The sequence below is a fragment of the Peromyscus californicus genome, unplaced genomic scaffold (genome assembly GCF_007827085.1).
Source record: "Peromyscus californicus insignis strain IS unplaced genomic scaffold, ASM782708v3 Scaffold_19__1_contigs__length_69161282, whole genome shotgun sequence".
In the NCBI taxonomy this organism is placed as follows: Eukaryota; Metazoa; Chordata; class Mammalia; order Rodentia; family Cricetidae; genus Peromyscus; species Peromyscus californicus.
Genome location: NW_026294491.1, coordinates 7,687,882 through 7,709,026, shown reverse-complemented (window position 1 = coordinate 7,709,026; position 21,145 = coordinate 7,687,882). Strand labels below are relative to the sequence as shown.

The 21,145-nt window shown below is 50.3% G+C and overlaps 1 protein-coding gene across 1 annotated transcript in view; it reads right to left on the bottom strand.

Moving 5' to 3' along the window:
• Positions 1-625: 625 nt before the first annotated feature.
• Positions 626-21,145, bottom strand: part of Glp1r (glucagon like peptide 1 receptor) — a 34,930-nt gene continuing 14,410 nt past the window's right edge. The window contains exons 4-13 of the mRNA XM_052744493.1: positions 19,773-19,891; positions 19,328-19,434; positions 13,785-13,938; positions 12,872-13,031; positions 8,101-8,161; positions 7,511-7,580; positions 7,323-7,411; positions 6,849-6,987; positions 5,057-5,098; positions 626-1,492 (exon numbers count right to left, since the gene is read on the bottom strand). Coding sequence (XP_052600453.1) covers positions 1,325-1,492; positions 5,057-5,098; positions 6,849-6,987; positions 7,323-7,411; positions 7,511-7,580; positions 8,101-8,161; positions 12,872-13,031; positions 13,785-13,938; positions 19,328-19,434; positions 19,773-19,891 — 1,109 coding nt within the window. The 3' untranslated portion in view covers positions 626-1,324. The remainder of the gene's footprint in view (positions 1,493-5,056; positions 5,099-6,848; positions 6,988-7,322; positions 7,412-7,510; positions 7,581-8,100; positions 8,162-12,871; positions 13,032-13,784; positions 13,939-19,327; positions 19,435-19,772; positions 19,892-21,145) is intronic.

Sequence of the window (21,145 nt, the reverse complement as noted above, 5' to 3'; positions counted from 1 at the left end):
AGTGAGTGTGTGTGTGTGTGTGTGTGTGTGTGTGTGTGTGTGTGTGTGTGTGTTCAAAATGGGAGGATCTCAAAGGCAGGGGAGCCCACCACCATGGTAGCATCAGGAGCTGTTGGTTTCAGAAGATGTACCCCAATTCCCATGCAAGACATGGAATCTGGTCACAGATAAGGTGGAGGTATAGAGGCCGTGGATCCCTTGCTCCTCTAGATTTGTGTCATCAACGCCCCTAGGGGGACATTCCTGAAGTGTCTCCAGATAAGCCTTAGAGGGCATTTGAGCTTCTTTATGCCAGAACCGGGGGGTGGGGTGGGGGGGGGTGTTCACACCCCAGGTCTGGGCTCCTCACGGTAGGACTTGCCCTAGTACCCTAGGCACAGCAGAAGCTGAGAGAGCCGAGTGACTTAAAAGGCCGGGTGAGGCCGGGCGGTGGTGGCGCACGCCTTTAATCCCAGCACTCGGGAGGCAGAGCCAGGCGGATCTCTGTGAGTTCGAGGCCAGCCTGGACTACCAAGTGAGTTCCAGGAAAGGCGCAAAGCTACACAGAGAAACCCTGTCTCGAAAAACAAAAAAAAAAAAAAAAAAAAAAAAAAAAAAAAAAAAAAAAAAGGCCGGGTGAGAAGTGGGCACCAGCAGCAACGGTGACCTCTGAGCATCCCCTTGGTACTTATCCCCAGCACCACACGCAGCCACTTCCAGAAAGAGCTGAGGGTTGTAGCTCCAACAACCCCTCCCCCTCCCCACAAGGAAAGACAGGATGGTGAGATGAACGGGGCAGACGAGGGAGTGCCAGCAGCCCAGACGCACAGAGAAGGCCGCTCTTCTTTCATGAGGAGGATGACGCAGGCAGCAACCCCAGGCAGGCACAGAGCACAGCCACTCACCTTGCCAAGCTCTGCGCTGGCTGAGGTCAGAACGGCGGCGGGTCTCTTGCGGAACTGCCCCCCTCTCACAAGCCCCAATCCCACTAAAACAGCAGTTGCCCTTGAGTAGGAGTCCGGGGTTGATTTGCTGTTCTGTCCGAGGGAACCCCAAGGGTCCTGTGGCTCTAACAGGAAGGAGCCCTCCTCATTTTAGCAGCAATCATTTCTTCCTCTCTTCCTGCCACGGTGATTAAATTAGCAGGCTGTTCTCCTTGGAGAACATGTGTCTACGGTCCCGGGAGGCACTGCCCACTTGCCCGTCTGATAGGTTCGGAGAAGGAAAGCAAAGGGTGTGGGTGTGCCTACGTCCCTCCCCGTCCCTGTCCCTGGGAGGGTCTGTCCCACCTGGGATGGCCACCTAGCCAGCAGCAAGGACCACAGGAGGGGGGCGGCGCTGGGGCTCAGCTGCAGGAAGCCTGACAGGTGGCTGCGTACACGCTGCTGCCCACGGTGGCCCCACTGCTTACACTGCTCGTGGGACACTTGAGGGGCTTCATGCTGCTGTCCCTCTGGATGTTCAAGTGCTCCAGCCTCCAGCGCTCCCAGCTCTTCCGAAACTCCATCTGGACCTTCCGTGGGAAAGAAAGAAAAAAGAGAGGGACACGAAAGCCATCAGGCAAACCAACTGCCCACAAAATGGCCCTGTTATTACATTAGCAGGGAAGGGAAAAAATCCGCTGGATTATATTAAGAGACACAAGTCAAGGTCTTCAGGCGCCTAAATTAATATCCCAATAAAATTGTTTATTGTTGTCTCCTATTCTCTGCCTCTCCTCGGGAGAGAGATGGGCTTGACGACCTAATTGTCCCTTTCCATCTCTAGACTCGGTGATTCAGCTAAGTACCTTCTACAATCCATCACAGTATTAGTTAACAGAAGAGAGTGAGGGCGAGGGAGAGACGCAGGGAGGGAGAGAGAATCGGGAGAAGATGGAGCCTCACTTTACAAAGTGCTCTCACAGCGTGGCTTGGACAGTTGAGAGGGGGAGAAGGCACGTCTGCCCCTAACCCCGGTGACACCCGTGTGGCAGTCTGAACGCCCTCGGGAGCTTTCCTTTGTTTCGCTTGGGTCAGAGGTGGTGGTGGTTGTTTTTGTTTTCTGACACCATTCATCTCGCTATATAGCCCAGGCTGGATTCGAACTCTTCACCCTCCTATCTCAGGCGCCCCCCGCCTCCCGAATTACAAGCATGAACTGTCAAGTCCAGATTCCCCTTAAGGTTTTCACTCAGTCCCTGAACTTCTCAGGACAGGGAAGGGGTGAAGGAAGCAAGGGGAACTAGCCAAGATCCAGGACTTCTGTGCCTGGCTTTGACTGGCCCATCCAGAGAAACCGAAGGGAGCTTGGCTGGGCAATCTGCCAGGTGAGCTCAGCCAACCAGACTCCCCAGTGTGCTGACCTCTCAGAAGGATAGACGCTGGAGGAGCAGATTGCTGGGGCAGAAAGTTACCCAGAATGTGGAGGGGCTCTGAATCCCTCCAGGGCCTGTGGTAACACTGTGGCTCCAGAGAGAGCTGTTACAAGCTGCACAGCATGTCCTGAGGGCTAGATCACACTTCAGGGACTTATTCTCACTGTCTGCTCTTCTATCCTTGCCCCCAGCCTTTCCATCCGGGAGTGTCTAGGGACTGTGTTCCTTTCAGACCGTAGCCGTCAGGAGGGCCAGCGGCCAGCAGCTGTGTACAAGAGGTTCCCTGCCAATGCCCCCACCTGCCCCTAAGCAAACACCCCTCCTCTACTCTTTCCGTGCCATCCATCTTGCTAAGCCCAGCCAGACACCCTGTGTGGCCACATGCCATCCCTTAAAAGAACTTCTGTGCTGGGCAGAGTGACGATCACCCAGAGCCTGCCTGCCAGGGCGTCTTGGTGTCCCAGACAGTGTCATGGACCCCAGGCCTAGACAGCGAGGGAAGGAGGCAGAGCAGACACTACCTATGGCTGCCTTGCATGGTTGGGTTTGTGTAGTGCTGATAGCTGGGGTGAAGACATTGAGCCCCAAGGGCCCCCGTCTGCACATCTGCAGGAAAGCAAATCTCTCAGTCTTCCACTTGGAAGAGAGGGGAAAAATTGGTAAACTGAGGCACACCAAACCAGCAGGACTTAGAGCACATGGTATCTCTTGATCTTGTCCCCCTAGACACTTTTTCTGAGCCTCTGTGGTGGCCCCAGGCATCACAACTGTCCCCAAGAACCATTATCTACGGGCTGCAGGGGATGGTCCCATCAGGGCATTGCCTGTGTCAGAAACCCGAGGACCTGAGTTCAAATCCCCAGAATCCACATAAAAAGCTGGACAGGGGGAGCTGGAGAGATGTTCCAGCAGTTAAAAGCACTGGCTACTCTTCCAGAGGACCTGACTTTAATTCCCAGCAACCATATGTGGCTCATGACCATCTGTAACTCCATTTCCAGGGGATCCAATGCCTTCCTCTGGCCTGCATGGGCACACAGACATATATGCAGGTAAAACGTTCACACACAGAAAACAAAAATAAATCTTAAAGACAAGTTGAGCATGTTGGCTCAGATCTATAAACCCAGCACTGGATATATATATGGGGGGGGGGGCAGGTGGATCCCTGGGGCTTTAACTAATTATGAACTCCAGACTCAGCAAAAGGCATTGTCTCAAAAACAAGGTGGGGAGTGTCTGAGGAAGACACTTGGCAAGATCCCTGGCCTCTACACACATGTGCACACACATGTATCCACACACCCAAAAAGAAACGCCATTTTGATTTCCTTCCTCGTTAACCCTGGGAAGCAGCCATCACTCCTCAGGAAAAGCGGGGACGAGCAGAGGAGCAGAACTCATAAATATCTTCCCAGGGCTCAGCCAGGATTAGAACCCAGGTCTAGTCCGACTCCAGCACCCTCATCTAACCTCTGGCTTCCTGCCTGCCACAGCTCTAGAAGCCCAGCTGGTCTCTGGCTGTGTCTCCTCTCCACTTAGCAGAGAGCACTTGATAGGCATGACTACATCTTCCTCCTCTAAGCACCCATGCTCTGACGTGAGGTCCTCCCGCTGATCAGTCAGAGAAATGAAACAGAGAATGACCCTGGGGCTGGTGAGATGGCCCAGTGGGCAAAGGCATTTGCCACCAAGCTGGATGGCCTGAGTTGGATCACCAGAACCTACACGGAGGACGGAGAGAATCAACTCGTCCCAAGTTGTTGTCTGAGTTTTACCTGCACTCTGTGGCACATACACACTGCCTGCACCTCGATGGATGAATGATTAAAAAGTAAATAAATAAATGACCAGCCGTGGCATCTGCACCATCGAATGTTAACCCTTTCCTGTCCTCTGAGCCCTAATGCCCAGCATCACACCCCAAGAACCCCCAACTAAGAACCAAATCAGGCTCAGGGTTTGGTAAATCTTTCTTACCTCCACTGACCCCTGAGTACAAGAGGCTAGTCTGAGGCCACACAGCTTAGCAGTGTAGAACAGGATGAGCACTCATGGCTCCTGAGCGACTTTACTTTGGCCCTCACACATAAACCACAGTAAATCCATCACCGGTCCCCCCCATCCCCACTCCTCACCGACCAGCAGCTGGTGCAGGCCTTGACAGCCACATGAGACCAATGTTCAAGCCATCTTCTCAGGTCACAAGTACCTGGCATTGCCATGGCAACCCTGGATCTGGAGAACGGCTCTTGTGGGCAGAGGCCACAAGAGTGGCCAGGGCACATGTGTGTTGAATCGCTCTGCAGTAAATCAGGTGTGCCCAACCTGTAGCCTAAGGGCTGCATGGATATTAGGATAGCGACAAATGTGGCCCGTATCATTTGTGGATGACAGTGACATACAGCAAGGTCACAAGGTTGAACACCCCCAGCTTGAAATAGTCAACATTAACCCTTTAACACGAGGCTGGGTCTTCCCTAAGCTCTTATTTCGTTAGGAGTGTGTGTGTGTGTGTGTGTGTGTGTGTGTGTGTGTGTGTGTGGTGTGTTGAGGGGAGCACAGAATAGAATATAAAGGCAAGATACCACCTCCATTTTCAGCCACAGTGAGGGGACTGGAAGTATAGAAAGACTGAAGAGAACCCCCCACTGCATAGCCCCACACCAGCCAATGGCAGCAGCCCCAGCAGGGTCCCTACCATCCCTCTGCAGACCTTACCTCATTGTTGACAAAGCAGTACAAGATGGCCACCATCAGGCCCTGGAAACAAGAGGCATGTTAGCAGGAAGGGACTCAGGAGGAGGCACCAGAGTGACTAGCCTCTGGGATTCCTCTCCTCAAATCAAGAAGCCCAGATTGGCTTGAGAATAGACAAGGGTTTTTTTTTTTTAATTTTCCAAAATAAATTTGTGTGTGTGTGTGTGTGTGTGTGTGTGTGTGTGTGTGTGTGTGTGAGAGAGAGAGAGAGAGAGAGAGAGAGAGAGAGAGAGAGAGAGAGAGAGAGAGTGTGTGTTTACATGCACCATGTGTGTGCAGGAGCCCTTGGAGGCCAGAAGAGGGCATCTGATCCTCTTGGAACTGGAGTAATAGGTAATTGTATAAGATAGCACATGGATGCTGGGAACCAAACCTGAGTCCTCTTCCAGAGCAGCAAGTGCTCCTAACTGCTGAGCCATCTCTCCAGGCCCAGTTTCTTACATTTTTCACTCATGCTGCATCATCTAATGCTATTGAGGAGGACCAGTTCCTTGCTTTGAACCCATATGACACATCCCCACCACCCTTCCCCCATCCCATGTTATGTGGCTAGTTCTTCTGAATTGAGATATTCCTTCCTGGAAGGAAGAAAGAGGCTCCTAAGACCTAGGAAACTCATGGAACTTGTAAGACCCAGGAAGTTCAGAAAGTTACAGACTCCTCCATGGGGTTATATGAGTAGTTGGCAGTTTTGGGGGAAAGAGGAGTGTAGTGGTTTAAAAGAAAATGGCCCCCAAAGGGAGTGGCACTACTAGGAGGCTTTTGTTGGAGTAGGTGTGGCCTTGCTGGAGGAAGTGTGTCACTGTGGAGGTGGGCTTTGAGGTCTCATATATGCTCAAGCCACACCCAGTGACTCAACACTTCCTGTTGCCTGTGAGTCAAGATGTAAGAACTCTCAGCTCCTTCTGAGAGCTTGTCTAGAGAAGAACATGTCTAGCGCATTTTCCTGAACACTGCCTTGCTTCCTGCCATGACCATAATGGACTAAACAAACCTCTGAACTATAAGTGAGTCACCACAATGAAATGTTTTCCTTTGTAAGAGTTGCCATGGTCATGGTGCTTCTTCACAGCAATAGACACCCTAACGAAGGCAAGGAGACTCCCCCATGGAGCTGCCCGCAAATCATGCAGGGAGCCCCAGGATGCCACTTTTATAAGTCATCATCCATGCTGGGATGGGCCTTTCAACGATGCAGCTGCCTTTGAGTCACCCATGGCCCTGTATCCAAGCCCAAGTTCATTGGCTCACCACCTGGACTTCAGTGGAATCATTTCCTTGGTCAACCATCAGTATTCTATGCGGAGCAAATAGTTATCTGTTCGTGTCTTCCTAGGAAAAGTCACACAACCCCCTGTAAACCTTGTTTTAACATCTCCGGGCCTCAGTTTCCAGTTATGTCAAGTAGGGGCAATCTCGCAACTGTAGGTCCTGGGAGGATTGAATGCATTGTGTGTATAAATTGCCTGGCAGGATGTAGTGGATGGCAGTGCCTCTCTCTAGATGCCCAGATGCCCAGGTCCACATCTGAGAAGGCTTCTTGTCCTATGGACTTACAAAGAAGACTGACTTCTATGTCCGAATACCTGGGGATACTCGCTCTGGCTCTGCTCCCACCGTGTGACCTGGGGCCCAGACTGTTCTCTCAGGCCTCATCTTACTCATCTTTCCCCGTCTGCATGATGCAAGCTGGTGCCTGCCCCTCCCTCACTTTGGGACATCCCCAGGCACGTGCCCCCCAACTGTGAGTCACCTGGAAGGAAGTGAAGGAGAGCTCTGTGAACAGCTTTATGAAGCGGAGGGTCCCTCGGGCATGTTCGTCCATCACAAAGGCAAAGATGACCTCATGCGTCCCCAGGAGGGGGATGAGCGTCAGAGTGGACTTGGCAAGTCTGGAAAGATAGGGTGAGACGGCTTGTATCATTCAGCCATTTGTACACAGACTGCTCTTTTCTCTCTGTGCCCACCACGGACACTCTTCACTGAAAATACCCTGGACAAGCTGCCTTTGTGTGTGTGTGTGTGAGAGAGATGGGGGCAGAAGTCAAGACTCTAGAAGCTCAGGGGCTGCTAATAGAGAGGAAAGCTTAGGGGTTGCAGACCAGACCTGATGGGAAAAGAGGGATGCACAGGGCTCCAAAGAGAGTTCCCCAGATTCTCTCTCTGGTGATAGGGAAGGCCAAGGGCACCCCTAAGGGCACCCTTGCAGCCATCTTGGTTAAGGTACCTGCATTTGATGTCAGTCTTGCACATGAGATTAGCCTTCAGTTTGGATACCACAATACAGATGACCCGGATGAAGATGAGAAAGTTGACCTACAGAGCACACGGGCAGGAGGCTAGGACCATTCACCTTCCCCCAGTCATTAGCCTGGTCCCAGGCCATGTCCACCAGCTTCCAACTCTGTCACTCACCCCAATAGCAAAGAGAATGGGCAGTCGAATGATGAGCCAGTAGTTCATGTTGGAGTTCCTGGTCCAGCAGCTGGGGAGGAAGAGAGAGAGACACAAGGCATCCAACTGGACACTCAGAGGCTCCACTGGCTAGTGCAGGACAAAGGCACAAGTGCCCAAAGCCAAGCAAAGTGCTACACCCAGCCACAGATGCATGCAGAATCCTGTAAGTGCATCACATACCCCACCCCAGAGTCCTCAATACATAGCCACACACAGAGAGACCCATGTCTCTCCCACATCATCACGAACCTCTGCAAACAGTCATATGTACACCTAGCATCATACACAAAATAACAGGCTATTCACTCTGATGTTCATAAATGCCATCAGGAAGGCATCATGCACTGCAAAGGCCAGCAATATTGATCATCATACCATCCCAGGGCAGGTTCAGATTAGAGATGGAATTCATATGCTAAACTCCTGCTGGCCCTATGAATCCTCCCAAACAAGTAGTAAACTTGTGCTCCAGGGTGCAAGAATTCCATAGATTATATAAGGATGAGACCCCAGCACACCACCCTCCTGCAGCAAGACACTCTACTCACCCCTCATCCTCATAGAGGTATTTGACAATGCCCCAGGGAATAACGAACAGCAGAGGAACACCTAGTGGAGAGAAGGAAAGACAAAGAGGAGAGAAGCTGGCAGGACAGAGCTGCTGCCACAGTGCCCAGGTCCTTTCACACCCTGGACCCCTCACATCTCCAGCGCCTCTACCTTCCTGGCCCTAAAACAGTGCTTGTGAGAATGGAGGTGAAGGGTTTCATACTCATGTTCCACATTCTTCCTCACAGAGTTCGTCGTGGTCCAGCCCCTCCTGCGTGCCAGGTGCCCTGCCAGGATTTGTCTCCAGAATCTTGGCTGTGAGATCCCAGGACAGACACTCAAGGAGCACAAGATCAGTACAACGTGGTGGGGAGGACATGCTGGGTGACGAGGGACCAGAAAAACTCTCTGATGTGCCATCCTTCATTTTTCTAGCCCAGATGCCCATCTCAGTCCACACCTTAGGTCCCAGAAGCCCCTTCAGGTGTTTGGTCCCTTCCTCATGTACCTATTCGAGGCCTAGAAAAGAGACAAGGCCTGTCCCATTTATATAGAGGCCTATATAATTAATAACTGCAGCAGCAATACTTCTCAGTGAGCGCTAGGGTTTAGACACGCGTTCATGTGACACTAGATGGTGGAGTCTTCAGAAGATAGGGCCTGTGGGCAGTCCTTCCCAGAGGAGATTTTGGGATACCCAGCCTGTCCAATCTCTCATTTTTCCTTCCTGGCATGAGGTGGACTATTTACTCACTCATATGTACCCCACCAGTGCAATGTGGCACCCCCACAAGAGGCCCAAAGCAAGGAGTCTGCCTAATCTTTGACTTGAATCTGCAGAATGGTGATCATATAAATAGCCCTTTTCTCTTTATGATAGCAATATCCCAAATGTTTATTTTATTATAGCAATGCAAAGTTGACGAATATAGCTCAGAGGTAGCCACTTAGATGGTTCCCAGTGATCACTACCTCTAGGTATTCATATTGGTTGTTGTTGTTGAGACAGGGTCTCAAGTAGCCCAAACTGGCCTCAAACTTGCTTTTTTTGCTATAAAGTCAAAGATGACCTTGTACTCCTGATCTTCCTCCATCCACTTCCTGAGTACTAGGATTATAGACTTTTGTGCGCTCTCTCTCTCTCTCTCTCTCTCTCCCTCTCCCTCTCCCTCTCTCTCCCTCTCCCTTTCCCTGTCTCCATTTAGTTGGGGAAGTAGAGGGAGGGGAGTTGTCATGCCAAGAGTATTCCCTGACAGTCTACAGAGAGCTCCCTACAGCAAGGAATGGAGGGCCCCTACCCACAGCTCCGTGAGTGAGCTTGGAGATCAATTCCCAGTCAAGCCCTAGATGGCAGTAACTCTGACTAACAGATCCAGCTAGATATTCTGAGTCAGGGATGCACAGCCATGTTGAACTCAAGACTTTTGAGCACAGGAACTGTGAGATTGTAGTTTGTGGCTCTAAGCAGCAAAGTTCAGGGGTCACTGTTAGACAGCAATGGAAAAGAGTCTGTCTGGCTGCTAAGGTCTACAGGGTAGACTCCCCAGAGCTCAGTCTGTGCTGAGCAGGTGGGCCGGTCATCCTCTCCCGGCAGCTGAGGAGATGGACAGGAGGAAAGAACACATGTAGGAGCAGATTCTGGGGCTGTAAGCCTATACCCACTCCAGCCATCTTCAGAGGCTTTCTGCATCAATATCTCAATACCTGCCTCTACCTATGCCTTTCTCAAGTTGGTCACGTGGATGTCTGAGGTAGGTCGCAGTGTGCACATTAAGGTATGTGGACATAAGCTTCGTGCACACGGTGGAGGGTGGCTTTGGGACATCTCTCCCAGGTGTACATTTCCAAGGCAGAACCACGTCAGAACCTTTCCAGTCACCATCATCAGTGTCCTCAACACATTGGTGTCCACACAGTCACAGCTGCTGAGCAACTTGTTTGTCTGGGTCACTGTATTGGCCCATGACTCAGACAGGGGAGGGGAGAGCATCTAACAGTGCACAGCTGGCCAGCATCCATCAGGTCTCCCTATTGGTCCAGTTACTAATGTTACTATTTCTATTGTTTAAAAGTTTTATTATATTCAGTGTGTGTGTGTGTGTGTGTGTGTGTGTGTGTGTGTGTGTGTGTGTGTCCATCCCTATCTATGCTCAAAGGTGTGTGTGCAAAAGTGTATATACCCATGAACATGAGGGCCAGAGGACAACCTCAGATGTCATTCCTAAGGATCTGTCTACCTTGCTAGTGTTTGAGTCAGGGTCTCTTGCTGGAACGTGGGGTTTACCAATTAGGTTAAACTGATTAGTCAGTAAGTCCTGGGCATCCACCTGTTTCTGTCTCCCTGGTACTGGACTTACAAGCAGGTGCCACAACTCTTTTATATGGGTTCTGGGGAATCAAACTCCAATCCTCATGATTGTTCAGTAAGCACTGAATTCATCGAGTGAGCTCGCTCTCCCCACTCTCTTCATTTTTACACAGACCAGCCATCCAACATCCACGATACTTTATAAACAGGCGTTCATTTGGACTGAACAAATAGCAGGATGGCCTAGGAGGGGCCTGGGACACGGCATAGACCCTGCCCCATAGAATATGCCCTGTAGGAATGGAATAAATATATCAACGAGAGAAGGGAAGCTCTCTAGACAAGACCATGCAATTTCTTAGGCCATACATGCACAGAAACTTCAGGTGTTTCTGTGTGTCCTCCATCAGTAGGTGTTCTCTCTGAGACCTCACTCCGGAATGAATGAGCTTGCTCGTGCCACCAGCCAGCTCTGATGAGCTTCATCCATGCATTAACATCTGTCACCCACCAAGGTGACATTCCCCTTGAAGGCTACAGTTCTCCAAGATAAGCCAGGGCAGAAAGGGCAACCAGAGGCACAGAACAGGTCTTAGGAAGTCATGTCTTCCCATCAACACTTATCTCCCTTCTGGGAATGCCCAGCTGCTCATGGATGGCAGTACCAGTTGATGTACCTTTTAAGAGCTTTCCACAACTCCATCAGTCTTACTTTTAGTTCAGCTGCACAGGAAGCTAGAAGTTGTCTGCCTATCCTGACTTAGGCGAGGCCTCCTGACATGGTCATAAAGCATGCAGGTCTCTGTGACTCCTGTTTTCTCTCTGATCCTGCCTCTTCCCACCTCAGTTCCTCAAAAAAGATGTCCTTGCTGCAGAAGATGTCCCTGAGGGTCCGGAGCCCTGAGCTAGGATAAGCAAGAAAGACCTGGCACCCTTCCTTCCCCCATATCCTACTTAAAGACCTTCACAGTACCATATGTCTCCACTGACCCTTACCAACTCCCTGCTTTCCTGAACACATCGCTTTGATTGGTCCTGCCCTCGGGTTGCTATGGTGACAGATACAAACAGCACTGATGTTATTTCCCAGAATGGACAGACGCTATCCATCCCCCACACAGAGGAAGCCCTTCCCTGACTTCTCCTCAATGGCCTGTCCCTGCACCCACCCCTAGGGAGCATCAGGACTCTCCAGATGTCCCACCTGATGGGGTTGTCTGGCAGGATAAAGAGGCCTAGGAAGGAAGGAAAGATCTAGTAGGGTGGGCTGGGTCTTGGAGGAGGAGGAGGAGGAGGAGGAAGAAAAGGGACTGTCGGGAATCTCTGCATGCTGAAGCTAGGGTCACTTTTATCTGTACAGACCTAAGCCTGCTCAGCAGAGCCAACAGAGGACTGAAGAGAAAAGCAGAAACCAAGGTCTGTGTTTGGCAAGTGGACAACAAGGCCCAGAGTCAGGAAGTCGGTTGCCTCTTGTGACTCAGGGTCTGCTTTGTCTTTAAGGCCCTGTTGCTCTCTGGGTCTTAGGGACCTTAATACTTTGGTTACACTAAGCCCTGACTAGAGCTCCTCATCCCTGAGGTGGCTGAGGAGCACCCGAAGAAATAAGCATGGTGCAAGGAGAGTGTCGAGGGGCTGAGGGAACCAGAGGGCAGGGTCCTAAGGAGCTGGAAACCTGAGGCAGCTTCCTGGAAAGTGAGCTGGAAAGTAACCTTTGGATGAGGAGGATGTTCCCAGCACCAAACAGGATCTTGGAAGGGCAGGATGAGGATGGGAGAGCACACAGTCTGCTCTGACTGAGCCGAGATGTCTCCGTAAGCCAAGGCTGAGAGGGACCAGAATAGCTCTCGGGACTAAAAGTATGGCACGAGGAAGAAAACCCTGGAATTCCAAGGGGAGATCAAAAAGAGCTCCAGCCCCCCCCACCCCCAACCCCACCCCAACTGAACTGCAATCCTCCTTACCCTCCACGTGACTCTCATGTGGCGAGAGGTAGAAACACAACCAGAAATGTTCCAGCAAAAAAAAAGGCACGATGGTTCTCAGTAGACTTTTTTTGGCTAGAACATTTCTAGCTGGGCTCCAGGCATATCCGCAGTCCACCCCTTTCCTCAATGCTCACCTCTCCCAACTTGGCTCTCCTCTGAATCCTTCCCTCTATCATTACAACAGTATCCTACCCCCCGCCCACCGTGAGGCCCAGGATGTAGCACCTCCCACAGGACCCCTGCTGCCCTGCACTGGGTATGAAATGCTCTCCCCACAGGACCTTAGTATTTGAGGACAGTATCCTCCATGGTGTGGTGGCAAGGTAAAGGGTCAGGGTAGGGGGATGTGTGGCCATATGAGAGTAGAAGCGTCTATTAAGAAAGGAGATGCATTTTTTTTTTAAGACAGGGTAGGGTCTGCCACCCCTTGCTACAGGTTCCCATGGAGGTGGGGTGGTGAAGGACAGTTGGCCTTACCCCAGCCGATGCTTAGGTACAGCTTGAAGATGCGCTGCTCCGAGAACACTGAGAAGGCCAGCAGCGTGTACAGGTACACACCCTCCACCAGCAGCCAGTAGTAGTTGACCGCCACGCAGTACTGCATGAGCAGGAACACCAGTCGGCAGCTCAGAGAGTCCTGGGGACAAAGAAGGGTCCCGTCGGGACAGCAGCCCTGCCTGCACCTGCCGCTCCTCACTGGCCTGGCCTGGCCACTGTCCTACCATGCTTAACACAGGATGAAAGCGTTTTTCATACGGTCAGGGCCACTACTGCCTCTGCTTTAGTTCATTGAATCCTCCCTAACCTGAGAAAAAAAAAAGTGCCTGCTATTGTCCCCATGCTGGGAAGAGAACTGAGTCCTGGAGAAGTTATACAATGTGTCTGAATTTATATACAGCTAGTGCATGGCAGAGCTGGGATGCAAACTCAGGTCTGCCTCCAGAGTTCTTCCGGTGTCCCACTGAACTCCCTATGGCAGAGTCTCTTACCTTGGACTCACTTGCCCAGGGTGAACTGTCTCCTCCATCAGACTAGGGGCTTCCCGTGGTGGACTTCCTCTTCCGTCAGACTGGGGGCTCTGGGTGTTGGACTGCCTCTCTCAACAAACTAGGCCTCTCTCAGAGTAGACTGTCTCTCACATCAGACTAGGGGTTTCCCACGGTGGACAGCCTCCTCCATCAGACTAGGGACTCCCCAGGGGCTCCCTAGGGTGTCTTACCTCTCCCATCAGACTAGGGGTTTCCCACATGGTAGACTGCCTCTCCCATCATACAGGGACTCTCTGAGGCCAAATCTGGGATACTTTTGCTTTTACCCATCCCAGACTGACACAGTGGACCCCTTCACCAATGTCCTTCCCTCCCCAGGCTCCCCAGGCCACGCCACGCACCTGATACGAGAGGAGTCCATCCCACTGGTGCTGTTGGGCAGCCGTGCTATACATCCATTTGAGGGCAGCATCCTTGATGAAGACGGACAGGGCTCGGAGGATGAAGGATGCAAACAGGTTCAGGTGGATGTAGTTCCGGGTGCAGTGCAAGTGTCTGAGGGAGAAAGCAGGGCCCTTCCCTGGCAAGATGGCCAACGCTGGCTCCTGGCCAGCCCCCACACACGTCAGGCACGTGTGTCTCTCTCTCTGGGACTATGTTCACATCTTCCTTCCTCTGAGAATGTCGTTCTTCCTCACAACCTTTGAAAATCCCTAAAGCGTTGCCTAAGAGGCCCTCAACCAGGCAGTCACCGCCTGTTTCCTACCCATTGTCTCTCCTTGCCACGGTGCCTTCTCTCATACAGTTACGGGTAACCAAAGCAATGTATGTGTCGGATCAGTCTTCCCAGTCGGGGCTTTGATTCTTTGGGACAAGACACTTCTGGACTGTTCTCTGGGGCAGAGTGTGTCTAGGCATACGGTAGGAATTAAGGAATTGGGTACCATGTCAGTATGCTCTCCGGTAAAAATGTGTAGCAGGGCTGAGGAGATGGCTCAGTGGGTAAGAGCATATACTGTGTAAGCATGAGGACCTCAGTTCAGATCCCCAGCGCTCACCTGGAAAACCAAGAGTGCACATCTGTAACCTCGGTGCTGGGGTGGGGGGTGGAGAGTGGGGCGGAGAGACCAGAAGATGACTGGGGTTTGCTGGCTGCCAGCCTAGCTCCAGGTTCAGTAAGAGACCCTGTTCTCAAGCAAATAGTGTAAGAGTGACAGAGAGGGACATCCGATGTTCTTCTCTGGCTTCCAAATGCTTGGTATGCAAGCCATGTGCAGAGCATGCACATGCAAGCATGTGAACACACACACACACACACACACACACACACACACACACACACACACACACACACCACTGTGCAGCAAACTGGAAGTCTGAGGGCACTTCATCTGCTCAAAGGCTATCTCCCAAGCAAAAGGCAACTTCATTCTTAACAGAGGAACCTGGCAACTATTTTCTTTAAAACCAGCAGCCAGGCGAGGACGTGTGCTCTCATCACCTCTAACACTACTCTACAGACCCCAGCACTTCAACAGGGCCATGGAAGGGGTGAACCAGAACTGGTTATGGCTTATAGATGAGTCTTTTCAGAGAAACCCCAAAGCAATGTACGGGTGAACTATAGCAACTAAAGAGCTGGGCAAGATTGCGGACGGCTTCCCTTACACATCCTAGCAATATACAGTAAAAAGAAATTGAAGATCCATTCAGAAGGGTCTATTTGATTTCCTGAAAATATCTCTAACAAGAGGATGGGTAAGATCCTTATGGGCAACACAGTAAAATTGGTTTAAGATTATCGGAGAAGTCTTAAATTAGTAGGAAATACATAGTCACACCATACTTATCAACAGAAATGCCACTGTCACTGTCCCATGTCAAATAATGAATTCAAAGCAGCTGTAGTAAAATGTCAACTTTTTTTCATGGTACTTAAAAAGTTTACAAAGAATAGCTAAAGATCAAGGGTAGAGTGGGTGGTCATAAGGAACCATCAAGTGGCCCTTTCCTGTAATCCCAGCACGTTAAAGGTGAAGCAGGAGGACCAGGAATTTGAAGCAAGTCTAGGCTACAAAGCAAGGCCCGGTTTCAACAAGACAACCCCCAGTAGGGGCATGATTTGCACACCTATAATCCCACCACTTGGAAGGTGGAAGCAAGGGAATTAGGAGTTTAAAGCCAGCCTCAGCCACAAAGCAAGTTCAAAGCCCACCCAGATTACATGAGACCCTGTCTCAAAACAATCAATACACAAAAGAAATCACAACATAGGAGTCTTTGCTGTAAGACAGCTAGGATTTCTCTGTGTCTATGTATGTGATGCCTGCACATATGTGTGCATGTTCATGGGTGTGAGTGGGAGTGCACGGGCCGAGGTCGGATGACAACCTCAGGTGCTAATCCTCACCATCTACCTTGTTTGACAGTCTCTGGTTCATACTCCTCACACCAGGCTGGCTGGTCCAGGAACTTCCTAGGGTACTCTTATCTCTGCCTTCCATGCCACTGCAGGAGCGCCAGGCCACAAACACATGCCTCCAACCATATCTGGCTTTCTGTAGGTTCTGGGGATGCAAACTCAGGTTCTCACACTCGAGTATCAAATGTTTAACTCACTGAGCCATCTCCGCAGCCTGAGGGATGGGATTTATCTTTATTTCTCCTTTAAAAAATGTTATTATGTTAATTAATTAATTTTATGTATATATGGCATACATGTATGTTTGGCATATGGCATACATGTATGTTTGGGTCCACACATGCCAGGACACTTGTGTGCCGGCCAGAGGTCTGGGAACGAATTTGGAGGAATCAGTTCTTTTCTTGCACTGTGTGGATCCAGGGATTAAACTCAAGTCATCAGGGTTGGCCTTTACTTACTGGACCGAGACCTTAAGTTTCTAACAAACCTTTAGGAGACAAAGTGCTACGGTTTGGGAATAGGGTAGATAAACAGACCGACAGAACAGGATGTAAACAACAGGAATAAACCTACGAATCCAGGGGCCCTTGCGCAAACCAACACTGTCAGCAAAGGCACAGGGCAGTGGCCGCGGACCTACGGGGGGAGGGGACAAAGTCCCAGGTCCTCGCCTGACACCCACTTAATCCCAGTGGACTGAAGAGCCACAGGGCAGAACAAGACCCTGCAGCTTCTTGACAGGAACAGAGCTGAGTGGCTCTGCAACCATCAGATAAGAAAAGATTGCTCAAGGGAGAGCCAAAGGAAATCTAGTCTTCAGGAAAAAAATTAATGAATGTCTATCAGTTGATAAAAATAACTTTTGCTAATTAATAGTTCCTATTGATACGTTTTACTTATCAATAAAAAAAGGATAGTTGGCCAATTTCATTTCATTTAAACATAGAGCTCCTGTGTATAAAAGGCACAGAGTTAAAAAAAAAATTGGCATAGATTAAGGATATCTTGGGTTACTATCCAGATAACAAATGCCTAAAACAAGCCATGAAAGCCATGAGCAAGCAATACATAGACTAAAATATGAAAATAAAAATCTCTCTGGGGGCCAAAGATAAGCAAATTGAAATCATAACAAGTTCTTTTGCACGCTTTATAGATCAACCTCACTTAATTCTGAAAATATTAAATGTGGATAGGGTCTGAAGCAAGGGGAACCTTCTTCACTGGTGGCCAGAGCACAGACTGGCAGCAGCCAGCTGCCTGGCCAGCCACCTAACACCAGCTGACAAAATACTGAAAACCAGGCAGGTGGTTACTGGTGACAACTGGGGATATACTTCTGCGCATATGCCCCCAGGAAACACACAGGCCAAAACCACAGAAAAAAAAAAAAAAAAACATTGTTGTAAGGTTTGTAATGCAGAAAGGAAAAATCAACAAAACGCTTCAAAGATCCACGACCCGTGTGATGACACAGGAATACAGGGCCAGCTCAAGTTAATGAACTAGGACTGCCTGTATCAGAATGAACCTCACGAAAACACAGTGTTGGACTCCCATGCCCTCGGAACTGCAGCAGGACATGGTCACTATGCTGTTGAAAATATCAGCGACCCACGCTGTGTGTTCTTATAGACACTCAGCACAGGAGTACAAGGTAATGAGATGGAGTGGGAATCAGGTCCTTACAAAAAAGGATTAGCGCTTCAGGGGCGGATGTGGGGACCTGGTGGATGTGCTTTGCTTTGTATTGTAGCTCAGGCTAGCCTGGAACTTGTTATGTAACCCAGACCAGCCTTGAGCTTGTGGTAATCCTCTTGCCTTGATCTAAGTGCTGGGATCATGGGTGTTTACCCGTAATCTGACTTGTAATAATTTGGGTTTTTTTTTTTCCATTTTTCCTGAAGGTGTGCGCATGTTTTCCCACAATTGTGTGTGCACATGTGTGCATGTAGGGAGGCCTGAGGATGATGTTGGGAATCTTTCAACGTTGCTCTTTCAACTTTTTCTTTGAGTCAAGGGCTCTCAATCAAACCCAGAGCTCACTGAGATGGCTAGCCTGGCTAGCAAGCTGGTTCTGGCGATCCTGTTTTAGCCTTCCAAGGCAAAAAATTATAGGTGAGCCACCATGCCCACCTGGCATTTATGTGGCTTTCTTAGGATCTGAACTCTGCTTCTCACATTTACGTGGCAAGTACTTTAACTGCAGAGTCCTCTCCCCAACTCACAATGCCTTAGTTCTAAACATGTATTCCTACATGCATTTTCACTATACTTCTGAATCTCTGGACTAGTTCACAATAAGAGTATTTGATATGATTTGAATATGAAATCTCTCTGGGATGTGTAGATTGGGATGGTGACACTATTTAAGGGGTGATGAACGCTTTATGGGGTGGAGCCTAAGTGGAGGAAGTAAGTCAAAGGGGCGTGCCTTTGAAGAATAGACTCACTCTTCAGTTCCTTCCTCTTTCTGCCTCCTGTCCATCAGGAGATGAATAGCTCCCTCTGGCATACACTCTCATGGCCATGATTTTCTCCCCAATTCCATGGGGGTCAAGTAGCCAAAAACTGAACCCCCCAAAATCATGAGCCAGAACAAAGCCTTCCACTCTGAAACTGTCCTTGCATGTATCTCTCTGGCACAAAAAGAAGCTAACACAATACTCATCCAACGAATGCATTTATTGAACACCGACTGTATTCCAGGTGCTTTAGCGGCAAGAGGAGAAAACCCACACCCCCTGTTTTTATAAAATATTTATGTTTATTCTTTTAAATATGTGTATGTTGTGGTGGGTAAGAGCACGTGAGTGCAGGTCCCATAGGGTCCAGAAGAGGGCACCGTACCCCCTAGAGCTGGAATTACAAGTGGTTGTGAGCTGCCCAGCATGGGTATTGGGAATTGAGCCAGGGTCCTCTGTTAGAGTGGGATATGTTCTTAAATGCAGAGTCATCTCTGCAGCCCCATCTCTCCTATTCTTGATAGTCAAGATCCAGAGGTTTCTGTCCCCACAATTCTTCTGACCTTAAACTCAGTTTCCCTCACTTACCCCAGAGAGATTAAGGAAGCTGCTTCTCAGCCCCTCCTCAGCTAGGTTAGACCCAAGAAAGAACTTTCCAGTGGCGTTAACAAGCTCCGAGACAGTAGAATCTCTGAGACTTTCCTGAAATCATGCTGAACTATTGATTATTATCTGCATGATGGATGTGACTTCTTGGAATCTCCCATCACCTTACCATCCACTGTCACAATTTGTGTGTGTGTGTGTGTGTGTGTGTGTGTGTGTGTGTGTGTGTGCGCGCGTGCGCGCGCACTCATATGTAATTTTTTTTGGAGTGCACATGCGCAGTTACATGGTGGAGATTAGACTGAACACACTGTTGCAACCTGTTTTCAACCTCATGTTTTCCAGGAAGTTCTAGAAAGCAGGACCCTGACTGCTTTGGCTTGGGATTCCTCTCCTATGGAAATGAGCACAAGACAGTCCTCTCCCTCCCGCCTTGAGCTCCCCTTACCTGAAGCCAACAAGGATGGCTGAGGCAATGACCAAGGCAGAGAAGGAAAGTGCGTAGCCCACGGTGTAGATAATGTACAGAGACAGGAGCTGTTCCTCAGGGGAGTTCTGTGTGCATAGAGGGACACAAGGATGTCTGCACAGCCTGTGAGCCTCCTCCTCCCATAGCCTTCATTCCAGAGTCCAGGGACTGAGGTGACCTGGGGCCCCACCTGGGATTCCAGGATCAAGGAAGAGCGTGACCTATGGAAGTGGTCCAGGGATGTTTACAACCTGGCTCCAAGGTGAGCACACATCACCTTTGGCCAGACGGCAGATGTGCAGAGTCACCCGAAGCACGGGGACAGATGTGACAACAGCCAGCCCCACCCACGGCCCAGAGTCTCTGCTCCCATGAAGCAGACACCCCCGCGGCCCCTTCCCAGGATCAGAAGCCGACAGCTCACTCTCTCCCCTCGCTTGGACTCTTCACACTCCGACAGGTCCCTCCAGGGCAGGCTGGAGTTGTCCTTCTGCAGCCAGAGACCCTCGGCCGTGCAGAACCGGTACACATGGCCCTGCAGCACTAGAGGAGGGAGACATGGCAGCTGAGGTTCCGCCCAGAAATGAGCAGCCCACCCAATGTTGTCCTTATCCTTTCCTCTCCTGGGGGACCCCACTTCATTAGAGGACTCTTCTGAGTTAGTAACAGGCACGTCCTCTGTGTTCCCATTCACACATACACACACACACACACACACACACACACACATACACACACACATGCACGCGCACACACACATATGCATGCGCGCACACACACACACGCACACACACACACACACACACACACACACACACACACCATGATGGTCCAGGTACATGACAAGAGATTGCACAGCAAGGATCACCCAGTCACCTTCATCTGTCCCTCTTAGACACCCAGGGACACAGTTGAGTAAATCCATAGCTTTTAGACAAGACAAATCTAGTTTGGATCCGTCTTATCCCCCAGTCTCAGATCACACTGTTGACAAGGTCTGGTGCTGAGCAGAAGGGACCCTGCCAATCACAGTCACCCTCTATGATTTCTGATATTCCAGACTCAGAGTCCGTCCCCTCCTGCATTCTCTGGGGGATAGACAGCCCTAAAACTTAAGCTGTCTGGTACTGAACTTCTAAGAACAAAACTAAAGCAACCTCTCCCTCAGGGAGCCCCACTCTGCGGAGACATGGCCTGCCAGGGAGCCCCAGTCTGAGGAGACTTGGCCTGTTCTCAGGGAGCCCCAGTCTTAAGAGATTCAGACTCCCTCTCAAAGGCCTCTAAAAGGAACACAAAGTGTTGTGGTGCCGTCATAACTGCTGCTCTTGGAACTTTTCCCTTCAAGTCAGGAGACAAAGCTTGCTCCTTCAACTAACCCCTAGTCCTATGTTCAAGAAGGAAACTGCTCTTTGAGACCTGCTCCTCTGAGAGAAGGCAACAACTCGGCCCTGCCTTCATTCAGTTCCCAAAAAAGAGCAGTGAAAAGGGAAATCAGCAGGGACCCAACACAGTCTCAGCAGAGCTGGGAGTGGGCTGCCACATGTGGTCTTCACATCCACTCGACTACCGGGGTGCTGGGACAGTTCCCATCATGCCCTACTGTGGACCTGTGGACCTGTCTAGGGAGATGAGAGAGAGGAGTGGATTTTAGCCCAAAACTCCATGTAAAGCCAGCAGAGCGCTCTATTTATCTAGGAAATGCCCCGGAAGCATCTCTAAGGCCTTCCAAACGGTTGGGCACATATACAAGCAGGGGAGAACAGGTGCGTGCTCTCATTTTAGCATCGTGAAGGGCCA